The sequence below is a fragment of the Sturnira hondurensis genome, unplaced genomic scaffold (assembly GCF_014824575.4).
Source record: "Sturnira hondurensis isolate 20B ecotype Veracruz unplaced genomic scaffold, ASM1482457v3 Scaffold0017436, whole genome shotgun sequence".
Classification (NCBI taxonomy): Eukaryota; Metazoa; Chordata; class Mammalia; order Chiroptera; family Phyllostomidae; genus Sturnira; species Sturnira hondurensis.
In genome coordinates, this window is record NW_028090067.1 from 18,866,816 (window position 1) to 18,880,107 (window position 13,292).

At 41.8% G+C, this 13,292-nt stretch overlaps 1 protein-coding gene across 1 annotated transcript; it reads left to right on the forward strand.

The window, feature by feature from the left end:
- The first annotated feature begins 252 nt into the window (after positions 1–252).
- On the forward strand, positions 253–12,659 carry RBX1 (ring-box 1). Its single transcript, XM_037068091.1, has 5 exons — positions 253–373; positions 2,248–2,326; positions 7,476–7,546; positions 10,428–10,513; positions 12,448–12,659. Exons 1-5 carry the CDS (start codon positions 296–298, stop codon positions 12,458–12,460), a joined length of 327 nt encoding a protein of 108 aa, XP_036923986.1. The 5' UTR covers positions 253–295; the 3' UTR covers positions 12,461–12,659.
- Positions 12,660–13,292: the final 633 nt, after the last annotated feature.

Below are 13,292 nucleotides of genomic sequence, written 5' to 3' on the forward strand. Positions count from 1 at the left end.
GGAGAGCGATCGGAGCGAGTCCCACTAACCTTTACTACCCCCCTCGCTCTCTACAGCCCGGCCCCGCCCGGCCCCGCCCGGCCGTTCCGGCCACCGCCTCCTCCCTAGCCCACACAGGAGGGGCGAAACCTCTGCCAGCGCCTTTAAGAGGCGTGGCAACATGCCCCGCCCCCACCCACCCCTAGCGCTCCAGTGTTGGGTGGGGTACCGGGGGACGCGCCGGGGCCGGAGTGGGAACGAGGCGTGCACTGGTGCGCAGGCGCAGTGGACGGACGGCAGACCTTGTGTTTCCAAAATGGCGGCAGCGATGGATGTGGATACCCCCAGCGGCACCAACAGCGGCGCGGGCAAGAAGCGCTTTGAAGTGAAAAAGGTTGGGTCTCGCCAGTGTCTTCCTCAGGGAAGCTAGAGAGGCTCGGATCTGGCTGGCAGGCCCGAGGATGACCGAGGCGCGTGGGAAAAGGCTTCATTTCAGGGCGTTCCTGAGACTGGGTACCACGCAAGGAAGCTGGGGGGCGGGTCTTGGAGTTGATTGGCATGTGTGCGACCCAGTGTTAGTTGGAGTATTGGTTTCACTATGAGCTTGAGGGGCCAATCACGGAGGTTCTTATTGAGATACGCGGGATTGCGACTTGGCTTTGCGAGCCAAGCGGCTGAGCTGTCACTGAAGAGGTTGGGGTGGGGGATCGGGAAGGAGAGGGTGGGGTGGGTGGAAGCGGAGGGTCGGGTCGATGCGGAGGGTGGAGGATGAAGCAGTGCGGCGAAAGCCGGGAACCTGAGGTCCTGCCGCATTGGAGGCCTCCCGGGCTGAGCTCCCTGCCCCGCCCCTTTCCGAAGTTCGGGATCCCTCTGACCCTGATGGACAGATGCCCGATCCTCGCCTGAACAAGGCGTCCATTACCCTTAGCCCCTTCTCTGTCCCGAGCCCCGCCGAGTAAAAGTGAATTGAGCGTCACTCTTGGCGCTTTTCAGAGGTCTGTTGATTTGTCTCACACAAGCTGCCCCAGTCCTGTCATAAACAAAATCCCCCTCAAAAAAAGAAGTGGTGGAATTTGTTAAGAAGAAAATGCGAGCTCAAATCTTATGTCTTTTACGAGAGGGTTCAGTGCTAGTTGCAAGCGACCTGCTAAAACTAGGGGAAAAAAAAAACGTGGAATTTGGCCTTTAGCATGAAATGCTTCATAGTGGTTTACTAACAGTTTGGGAGAAAATTGCCGATTCCCTCATAAGATAAAATAAGTCTGTTCAAAATGATTCTGAAATAGGGACGGTGTTATTTCTGGGACATTTGGCTAAACACGCAGTATTCACCCTCCTAGTTGCTTTCTGGCGTTTCATTGTGGACACTGCGTGCTGTTAAAACCAGCAGCCATATTGAAGAATAATAGAAGTAGGATTTTTTTCCTTCCAAGTTGAAGCTGTTGGATGAAAAGTGCTGAAGAAGTTGGTTGAAAGAGATGACAGTTTGGGAGGGGATGAAAAGGGAGTTTGGGAGTGTTTCTAATTACAGAAGCCAGGAAGTTGAATTATTTAAATGCCACTTTTAGATAAATTCTTACTGGAATTATCTTGACTAAATATTAAGAGTCTTAGAATGAAAAGTTGAGAATATCATGTTATTTGATGATAGGAGCCAAATAAAATTCTAGTGAATTCTAGAGTTTGTTTTGAAGTAATATTGTATAATTTAAATAATGATCTTGTTCTGGGTACTGGGTAATTCATTATCCAGCTTATCCCATGATTACCCGTTTTATGATCCAGGCATCATTTTAGTTCATTCTGTTCCTAGCTTTTACCTCCCTACTCATGCATCCAAAGCTACCTGGGAGAGCAGATACTTACTGATGCAGAAATTGAGCTCTTCTGCAGCTGCCCGGGGAACCTGCACAGTAATTCAACTCTGTTTATAAAACTTGAAATGAGCATTTAAAAATGATTCCTGCTTTGCTTACATTGATATGACTGACTAAATTATTTTAAGCTGTAGGAAAAAGTAAAAATTAAAAGATGACTCATTAATTTCTGTGTTCATATACTTAACCCTTTGAAGAATGGGTGAGTATACATGTAGCTTACCTATATAGTGTACCTGTTTGTTATAAGATTAAAGTAATACCCAAAAACTATTGTTTGGTGGTCCTTGTGGCCAAAGAGATGATAACTTAAGCTGCAGCATGAAATCCTAGAGGGTGTGTATGTGTATCATAAGGAGAGTACATTGTTCCCCGATTTTTCTCTTTGCAGTGGAATGCAGTAGCCCTCTGGGCCTGGGATATTGTGGTTGATAACTGTGCCATCTGCAGGAACCACATTATGGATCTTTGTAAGTAATCACAAGAGGATGGGAGGGAAATTCAGAAGGTTACAGAGATTGTGGCTATCCTGATGTGACCAATTTCGTTCTTCACAATGAAATATAAAGCAAAGGCAGAGCACTGGGGTCTTCTGCATCTAGTCCATTTGTATGTATGAAATGGAGTAGGTTTTTATGGTGTTTTGGAGGCATACCCATCTCAGCATCTCAGAATAAATCTACTCAGGCTAAAGATGACAGGGCCACATTTAGAATGAATTGTGGACCCAGAGGCACTGTTGATCCCTCTATATTTTTCATCTAATACACACACTCAAAGGCAAAGGTGAAAGGAGAAAAGTAAACTTTGAGCTAAAATATTCTACCAGAGCTAGTTTTTGCCAGGCAAGGTTTATAAATAAAAGAAGCCTATGAAGGAAGGATTTTCAGTTTTAACCCCAAATACAGTTAAGACCATATCACTGCCAATATCTAAATAGGCAATTGCACTAAAGAAATTTCATTTGAATGCTTACATATTTCACCACACATGGTGGATAGGATTATAGCTATTGATGGACAAACTTAGTAACCTTATAGCAATAAGGGCAAGAATGTTGACAACACCAGGAAGAGTTGAGAGTGCTTTTTCATCCAACTGCTAAAATGTGGGTTTTTTTCAAGATTTTTTAAAAATTTATCTTTAGAGGGGAAGGGAAGGAGAGAAATCTCAATGTATGGTTGCCTTTCTTTCATGTGTCCCCTGCTGGGAACTGGCCTGCAACCCAGGCATGTGCCCTGACTGGGAATCGAACCGCAATCGTGTGGTTCGCAGGCCTGGGCTCAATCCACTGAGCTACACCAGCCAGGGTAAAATGGTTTTTTATTGAGATCAGAAGTGGGGCAAAGAAATTTCAACTTTCTAGAGTTGAAATAATAGGCACTTATTTGTTAAGTCACTCACCTGCCTCTCCAACTTTAAGCCACTCTCCTGCTCACTCTGATACTTTTGTCTGGCTTGTCATTCTTGAAGAGTTCATGGTCTTTTTTAGAGCCCTTACATACCCTGTTCTTTCTGCCTGGAATATTCTCTGCCTCTTCTCCTTGCTACTTTGGTCTAACCCAGCATTGTCCAGTCTAAATGCAAGCTACAAATTCAGGCATGTGCATAATTTAAAATACACTAGTATTCACATTATTAAAGTAAAAAGAAACAGATGACTTGTATTTCATCTATCCTACTGTATCCAAACTATGTTAATTTCAACATATAATCATTATTTTTAAGTGAGATACTTTACATTCTTTTTTGTTTGTATTAAGCCTTTGGAGTATATTTTACACTTACAGCTAGTCTAATCTTAATTCAGACTAGCCAACATCAAGTGCTCAGTAGCCATGTGAAACTAGTGGCCACTTCATTGAGTAATATAGAACTAACATAATTGGTCTTCATAACTCACCTTGGACTTGCTCAGATGTTTTCACTGACCGTACATACATACAAACACAGCCTATGACAGTGCTGTCAGTATTTGCAAGACATCCTATAGTTTTCTTTGTAGCAGGCATTTAATTTAATTCGTCCTCTATCATGTCCATGTGATTTATTGCCATATTCCTAGCATCTACCATAGCGTCTAGTACATTATAGGTTCTCACTCAATATTTACTCAGTGAATAATAAAGACAAAATTGGGGGGAAGTTTGTGATCATTGTGATTTGGAAAGCACCAATCAAATATTTTGCGTTGGAAAACAGTCATGGCTAGTGTTGGTAGCTTGTTGCCCTTGGTTTCTTTGAGTTTTGACCGTGTTTACCTTTTCACACAACAGGCAGAGCAGATCAGTAGCTACCATAATGTTTGATTAGATAGGAATTCATCACAGAAAAACACACGCACATTTTAAAATGTGTTTGGGTGTGGTATTTGATTTTATGCTTGCCAATTTCTCTGCCATGCATTTTCACAGGGAGTTGCACCCACAGAAAATTTCACTTTCTTGGGGCTCTCTTCTGTAAATAATGATTTCATAGAACCCTGATTTTATTTTTTACCTCTATATTTAAGTTGTTGTGTCTCTCTCTGGATGGAAGAGAATGCACTTCTTGGGAAGACCATGACAGGTGAAGGCCATTGATATTCTCTTTTCTCTTAGAGTTGACCATCAGGGGATCGGTGTAGGCTTCAGTTAGACACCTGCCTTATGGTATATTTTATTCTTATTTATTTAGTTATTAATCATATCTTTATAAACATCAGTGAAGAAGTAGAACACTGAGCTCCTGTAACAAAAATTATGACAGTATTTTTAGGTTGTATCTTCTATTCATTCAATAAATATTTATATCCTGGGCGTTTTCCTAGGCACCAGAATAAAAACTGACTGAGATCAAGTTTTTATCCTTAAGAAACATACTCTGTTGTTTAATACAGACACTGAAGAGAAATCTGATTGCCACAACTGGCCTTGTCTTTCAAAAATAAATGGAATATGATTCTTGAAAAAGACTTTTTGCTAAAGATAAATATAAGAATCCTGGTTAGCAATAGCCATTTTCTAATATATTCTAGACTGGCATTAAAAATAATTATATACATAGCTGTAAATAAATAAGAGTGATTATGGCTATGCCCCAATTGGACTCTCCTACAAAGTTTTCTTGCTCTGAAGAATTTCTCTCTTTGAATCTAAATTGATACTACATGCTCATATTTAGTTGATACTTACAGTTTTGTATTTATTTTAGATTGCCCCATTTTTTTGGTGTTTTACAGAGTTGCTGAAATACACAGTCCACTGGGTGTTATTTTCTTCATCACATCAGGTAGTCTAGTTCCAGATGAAGAGGACATCCAGAAAGGCTTAGACCCAGCTTTTATCCATAAGAATTTAATCTCTTCCTAAAACCACAGTTCCATCTGTGTTTTCAAAGTGTGAGATCTGTTCACTTGCAAGATGAAGCCATTGCTTCCCTAGCAGTATTGAAGTTTAAAAGTCCCCAAGCATTGTATGTCTCAGAGGCATGAAATATGCCTCTTTCTTTGCCAGGGGTGTGATAAGACCTTTTGACCTGCCTCTTGTCTGTCTGCTCTAGGTTGACTGTTCCCAGTTCTTCTCCCCATTTAATGACTTATTCTCTGCACCAAAAGCTTGAAGACATTTTGAGAACATTGCACACTTGAAGTCAGTAGATTTTCGTGCTCTTTTATCTGGCATTCTAGATTGCAATCCTGTCCCTCCTATATATTTTTGTTCTGTGTTAGAGATTTTCTGGTAATGAATAAATACACATTTTGTCCCCCATCCTTTCAGTTTGTAGAAGTGGTTTTTGTTTGCCTATTCAGTTACCAAGAGCCTGCTTTGCATTTGGCACAGAAAGAGCCCATTAAAAATACCGAGATCTAGAAAAATATAAACATGATAATGTACTTTGAAAAAGTTTTGTTACTTAAATAACTGTGCCTTTTATTTAACTAATTTCATAATAAATAGTCCTCATTTAAGTGAGAGATTCTAACCTGAAGGACATCAGATGTATCTTTTCAGTCATCTCTTTATATGGTAGTACCTTCACAATCCAAATAAATTATTGAATATACTGTGTAGACCCTGGATCTCCACTTTTATCAGAAAGAAAATCCATTTATTCTCTTTATAATGTGAATCTGTGTAGCAAAAGCAAGTTCTGAGATTTCGGATTCTTTGCTTTTCGTATTTTGGAAGGGGGGGGAACCCTTATTACAGTAAAATTCTTCCCCTGAGGCCATTAACATCTCAGCATTATTTTCTTACAGTTTTACTATTTTCTACCTATGGAAGTTTGAAGTAATTGTCTCCTATTAAATAGTCTTTCCTAGAGATTTTTCTTCTTCAGAAGCGGGACTTCATTTAGTTACCACCTTCGGAGAAAGCAAAGTGTACATTGACAGTGCTTGTTCCTTGAATATTCACCCCTAGTAGACCTTACTCATCACTTCTGGATCTCAGATTTCCATTTTGTTCAGTTTCCCTTCTCTTTCCCCTCTATGAAGTTGATATTGTATACATACCTTTTCAATAGTTTATTCTATTCACCAGACAGAATCACCTCAGGGGCTGTAAGCATCACTAAGTGGCAGGCCCCAAAGCCCCAACCCATTGGCCTAACAGGTTTGCTTTGGCGACAGTGTATTCAAGACTTGAGGTTTGATGTCTTTGTGAAGAGCATACCCTATAGTTTGCTGCAGGCCTCTTCACCCCCTTTTATTTGCTTCTATTCCAATTCACATTTGTCTGCCTGACCCCTTTAGGCTTTGGAGCTTCATGCAGGCAAGCCTGAGTGTTCTGAGGGCCTATAAGGAAGTGTTTGCCAAGAATAGGGAAAAGATGCCAGTCCTCAGAGCAGTAAGAGTTATGAAGTGACTAAGAGTTTATGAAATTTACCAAATTGGGAGGAATCACTTTCATTTGGACAAGTCAGATTGTGTTCAGAATTAAAAAGTGCCTTTTCCTTCATTATTCCCTTCTTAAGGATAGGAAATCATTGCAAAGTGTACTGTTAAGTCACATCTCAGCCTTATCTGTTTGGGGTTTTTTTTAAAAAGATTTTACTTATTTATCTTTAGAGGGGAAAGGAAGGAGAGAGGGAGAGAAACATCAATGTATAGTTGCTTGTCATGTGTCCCCTGCTGGGAACTGGCCTGCAACCCAGGCATGTGCCTGACTGGGAATCGAACCTCGATCCTTTGGTTTGCAAGCCTGCGCTCAATCCACTGAGCTACGCCAGCCAGGGCCTGTTTGTTTTTTTTTAATTCTTTATTTATTTATTTTCAGAGAGAAGGTAAGGGAGGGAGAAAGAGAGATAAACATCAGAATGTTGTTGCCTCTCCTGCATCCCCTACTGGGGACCTGTCCTGCAACCTAGACATAGGCTGGGAATCCAACTGGCGACACTTTGGTTGACAGCCTGCACTTGATCCACTGAGTTACAACCAGTCAGGGCTCTGTTCTTAACTCTTCTTAGCATTCATTAAATGACTAATTTATCACTGGAGATTTTGTTCAGGTTTGTACCACTGCTTCCCCAGCCCTGCCCCAAGCATGTCCCTGTGTAACTGTGCAGGTAGGACAGCTATAGACTGAAAGGTGGTTGCTCTTGCTGCAGTCTGTGATCTTGTTGTCCTTGTTCCCACAGGCATAGAATGTCAGGCCAACCAGGCGTCTGCCACTTCTGAGGAGTGCACCGTTGCATGGGGAGTCTGTAATGTAAGAAAACATCTTTTCCTGTCATCATGGCTTTTAAACATATTACCACTCTTCCTGATTTGAAGTCTTGAAACCCAACTAGAAAAAAAAATTACTAGCCCACCTTTCTCCCAGAATGTATACAAATAGTAAAGAAAAAAATTTTTTAATCTTTGTACTATTCACCTGTTGCAAGGTAAAAATTATTAGTTATTGCAGAGGCACTAGTTTTTCTTAATTACAGAGTGGGCCCACTTTTGTTAGCAACATTTGGGGGATTCATCTTTGGAAATTGCTTTTGAAGCCTGTGGGACAGGTTTTGGAATATTCTTCTGTTGGTGGAAATCTTTACCTTCTTAACAGATTTTTTTAAGGATAGATGTCCTGAACTAAGTTTGGTGAATAAACTGCGTGTTCGTGTGTGTATGCACATGCATTTTAAGTGTGGGAAATGTACTAAGTTCGGATTTGGGGGATTTTTTTTAACATGGCTCATGCCAGAAATGTTTTGTGCAACATCATTGGACTGAATGTACGGCTTTCCAGGGTGTGACAGCTGTGAAGGATAACAAGCATCAAATATGGTATTTCTAGCATGTGTTAAAAACTCATCCTTATAGCCATATAGTCCCAGTCGGATGAGCTAAAATTATCCTGTCGGGATCTCCTGTGCCAAGGGGACAGAGGACCCACAGCCCCCTGCATGGCACAGGCCTAAGAGACTTGGAGTCTGCACAGCTTGACTTACGAAGTGACTTCAGGCAGGTATTTTACATCTCTCAGCCTGGGTTCTCTCATGTAAAATAGGGCTAACAGTAGACTGCATAGAGTTTAATCAAGAATGTAGTGATTTTATGTTCAGAATGCTTAGAATATCTCCTTGCACATAGTAAGCATAAGTGTTTGCTAAATAAATAAAATTAAAATAAAATAAATTTTAAAATTGGGGGCAGTGGTAGTTACTGAAAATAGCTACCAATACTTAATTCTGTCGAGAATGCTCTGGGCAATTTATAGAAGCCCGTATTGGCTAAGGGATGGTGTTCATTGTTCGTGGGGAAGAAGAAATATAGTGGGCTCTTTGCTCTCCTTGGCATTCAGGCGTATACTGAGAACCCCGTTACCCTGTGGTGGAAGGAAAAGGGACTGGACATCCCCTAAATTTGGCAGAGAGACTTACTCAGAGGGCCTGCCATAAAGAGGATCCAGCGTGGTATGGCAAAAGCCTTTGGACTAGTCCTCGGTTCTAGTTCTGGGTCTTTTACTAACCAGCTCCATGAAATAGGCAGGTTGCTTGACTTTTCTGGTTTTCAGTTTCCTGTCTATAAAATGAAGGTGATAATACCTGTCACGCTAGCTTGCCAGGGTTGCTGTCATGCTCAAATGATGGAATACATGTAAGCTGTAAAGCACCAGTGTACTCTGAGACTGCTCAGCATACTCATGCACATGTTAGATCATTAATGGGAAGAAAGTTGGGATTGGGAACATTTGTGGATGCTGTCACCTGCCACGCAGCCTCATTTGCACCCCTGCTTTCCCTCATTTTCTGAGGTAGTTGGAGGTATACAAGGACCCTATACTACTACAAAGTGCCTAGTGGGGCGGTGGAGAAGGGTGTCCAGGTGAGGCTGTCCCGTGATTGAGAAAAATACCTCAGCTCTCTGCCTTTTAGAAATTTGGGGGCGGGGGGTAGTTTTTTTCCAGAATGGGTTGTATGAGAGTCAACAGTAGGGGATCTTCCAAAAGCTGTCACTCTGGGAGAATGTTTGTCCTATTGAGTATCTGTAGTGCACTAGCTGTGGAGTCCACTCTTAATTACTGAATTCTATTTTAAGTTCTATGCATGTTTGGGGAGACATTACTGACCAGATTTCAAGGCTGTTATTAAACCAATCCTGCAAAAACTTTCATTGTTTCATTGGGTGTCAGCATTTCTGCCCTGTCCCCACCTCAGCTTGACCCGCCACAGATTAGATGTGGAGGAACACTTGCCGCTTCTCTCTTAATACTGACCCATCTGGGCAGGGATGGGGAATAAGGGCTGTTGCAGAGGCATTAGAGGTGTTGTAATTAGCATCTGCAGGTCATTAAGGCGCACTGGCTTTCCTTTTCCCCCCAAATCTGAGAGCCAGCTCTTAGCTCCCGGTCAGTTACCAGTATTGGTACTCTTGCCTTTTACTTCCTATCTTGATCGTGAAATGAGCCCTTTGATGCTCTTTCAGCTACTGTGTTCATCACAATACATCATTTTACCCTAATTTTTATCTTGTTCCCTTTTAAGACAAAGTCCCTCACCCATTAAAGGCTTATTGAGTACTGAGCTCTTGTAATAGCACTACGTCTATAAACAAGTCCTTCGAACAGAGTTGAGGTGGGTGAGGGAAGGTCAGGGAAGTTGCCGTATCCGCTCTGGGTGGGCCGTGGTGGCAGTGCACCACCAGGGGCTGAGAAAGCTCTTCTCCTGGGGCTCTTGTTCTCCAAGGAGAGGGGATGCAGCTGAAGATCAAGAGTAGGGAAGTTTGAAATCTGCATGTGATCAAGAACCTTCTTGCATGTGTCCGAGGTATATAGAAGCAGCTTCTTACAGGCTGGATAGGATGAGGAAGCCGCATTCCATCTTCCCTTAAGAGAATGGGGGAGAATTCACCACTAGAACATAACACCCTTCTTCCTTAATAGTTTCCTCCTTGTGATAATGACATTTCTAGCAGACATTTCATTGGAAATGTCCTTGTGCCTAACCAAAGTGTAGGGGTTTAGCTTTTTTGCTTCTCATTTCCTATCTCCCATTGTTCTCCAGCCCCGCTTTGTGTAACCGATCTACTGCATTTGACACATGTTGTCTGTAGATGACTGAGCCTACACAGTTATTTTTAATAACATGTATCTTTTCTTCCAGCATGCTTTTCACTTCCACTGCATCTCTCGCTGGCTCAAAACACGGCAGGTGTGTCCACTGGACAACAGAGAGTGGGAATTCCAAAAGTAGGTATCTGGCGGTTTTGATGTTGTAAGACTGGGCTTTGGCCAGTGCCATTCTTGTTACGCCTCAGGCTGAAGGGTGTGTAGTCATAAAACACGGAGCATGGAACATACCTTGTTTTATAAACTAGCTTTTGGTTAATTAAGGGCTCTACTTGGAAAATGTACAAATGTGCGGTCAGCATTAGAAGTATCCAGCCTCCCTGGCTGGTGTGGCTCTGTGGATTGAGCATCAGTCAGCAAACCAGAGGGTCACCAGTTCGATTCCCAGTCAGAGCACATGCCTGGGTTGTGGGCCAGGTCATTTTCTTTATCAAATTTTTTATGAGAAGGAGGATTTTTATTTAACTGAGTTTTAATTAATAGGATATAATTTGTTTTAAAAACAAAAAATTCGGTTTAGTTTGTTGTGTTTAGGATTCCCTTATTGGTGCAATTATTTTGCTTTTAGACTTGAATATTTACTTTGGTAAAGAGTTTTAGAAGTCATATCAAACGCATGTTCATTTTTAAGAAACCTGCCAAATACTCAGTGTCTAACTCATACCACTGCACTCTGTTCAGCAAAGTGTATGGTAAGTAATGTGTGAGATTTGAAAATGTATGAGACAGTCTTTCCCTGCTCTTGGGGAGCTTGCATTCTGAGTGCAACCATGACAGTAATACATGTCAAGGCAGAAGTACTTTTTGAGTTCTCAAGAGGATTTTGTGACTTGCTCTTCCTATAGCAGGCTCAGGATTCTGTTTTGGACCCAAACCACCTCATGTTGCCCATTATATGTGCCTGGGTTTAAGCCTAAGAAGTGGGGAGCATGAAGAATTCCTCGTGTTGGGCTTTGACACTGCCACTTTATCCAGCCGCTGGCTTTGCCACGCAGTGGTTTTCAGTGCATTGGGAAAACAGATCCGTAAGAAACAAATTATAACATTCTCTTAATCTGCTAGGCAATTTCTGGGTTGTTCTCGAGCTCACTAACAAACACTACAGCTCTCTACCTTATGGAGTTTGGCACAACCTTTTTTTAGACAATATTCAAGTGGCTTTCTTATGAAAAGTGCTTAAGGACTTAGTAGTCCTTCAGGATGTTTGAAGCAGGATGTTTGGAGTTTTCATATCCCAGTTCTTGTCCATATAACGAAGTGTTTCAGTTAGAGGGTAACTGCCCCAGAAGAACCAGGACAAAAGATTAAGTAAGATAATGAAGAATTTTGTGTTCAAGAAATTCATTTATATGAGGAAGAAATTTCCTGCCCTGACTGGTATAGCTCAGTGGATTGAGCTCGGGCCTGCGAACCAAAGGAAGAAATTTCCTGGCTTTGTTTTCTTTTATAATCGTGTTAGAGCCAAATTTTGGCTTCTGGGGAAATCAGAAAATACATAAAATCCATGCTTAGTTTTCACACTTTCCATAGTTTTGCTCTTTCTGTAGTGCTGAATGCAATCAGAGCCATAATGCAACTGGTGATGAATTTTGAAAATGATGGCTGTTCTATTACTATTCTCTGTACTTGCCTTACCCCAAACTTGCCTAAGTACTGGAGTAGATGTAAAAAAAAAGGTAGGGAGAGGTCAAGAGCTCAAGCTTTCTGAGCCACCCACCGGAGCTAACAGGTGGATTTCCCTTTCGCAACCACCAGCTCTGACAGCTTCCTCTTGCCTCCCTGACACTGCCCAGCATCTGTCTGGTAACTGCAAGGAGAGTCAGGTGGGAGTCCCAGGGAGGGGCCTTCACTAGGGAGGTTGGGGCTGTAGTAGGTAGGGTATTACAGAGGATGATGAGATGAAAGGGGCAGAGACCAGTGTCATAACCCAATCTTGGAGCACACACATCTTTTCAGAGTTTTAATCAAATTTGCTTATGTGTTTAAGTAGATTTTATAGTCTCAAAACAGGAAATTACTAAGGTGTTAATGAAATAATTTACTTTGTCTTTCAGGTATGGGCACTAGAAAAAGAATGTTTTTTCATCAAGCTCAACTGTTTTGTTATCCATTGAATGACTTGCCCTCCTGTTACTTAATTGTAAGTTAGATAGAATGTGTCTTTTCTGCTTTGTCTTTTACATTTGCTAATCTGCCGTCCTGTTGTGTTTTGTGTCAAATAAAATCCAGTTAGATTCTAGAACAGATGCTGTCTCTTGTGTATGTGGGAAAAAGTGAACATAAATGAAGGGTCCCCTCTTCCTAGATTGGCAGCCAGCTTGTGAAAGTGAGACATTTGTTCATCAGAGCAGAGGCGTCCTGCGAGCACGTCACTCAGACACAAGGCCTATGTCCGCAGCCTGGTTGCTGATGGTAGTTTGGGGCAAGTCACCTCTGCTCCTGTGGCTTCTGAGGACTCAGTGGCATCATGTGGGCCCAGAAAGAGCCGTTGTAAACTGTAAAATCACGATACAAATGTTAACCTTGGGATATGACATGTTGCTTTCTGTTAGTTTAGGAAAGTAAACGTGAAAAAAATCTAGTAATTTTAGCTGGCAAAAGAATAATTTATTAACTGAAGTTTAAAATTGGTGTCACTTAAAATTCAGTTAACAAGAGAATTCAAGTTTTCTTCACCCCACCACTCTTTGAAATTTGTTTAAACTGTGTTGGCCATGCGGACATGCCAGCTGTAACACTCAGTGTCGTGCAGTCTTTAACTGAGAAGCAGCCTGGATACTACAGTGGTTCTCAAAGTGGTCTGAGGACTCTCGGGGTCACCTGGCATCCTTTCAAGTGCTTCATGAAGTTTCTTTTCCAACTGCCTGCCTGTTTGAGGGCAGCTTTTCTTTATATTATT

Bases quoted from the DNA above. Each gene is read 5' to 3' on its own strand.
- RBX1 (XM_037068091.1), top strand. From the start codon at position 296: ATGGCGGCAGCGATGGATGTGGATACCCCCAGCGGCACCAACAGCGGC. The intron at 2,327-7,475 runs GTAAGTAATCAC...TTGTTCCCACAG, and splicing joins GAACCACATTATGGATCTTT to GCATAGAATGTCAGGCCAAC. The intron at 7,547-10,427 runs GTAAGAAAACAT...CTTTTCTTCCAG, and splicing joins TTGCATGGGGAGTCTGTAAT to CATGCTTTTCACTTCCACTG.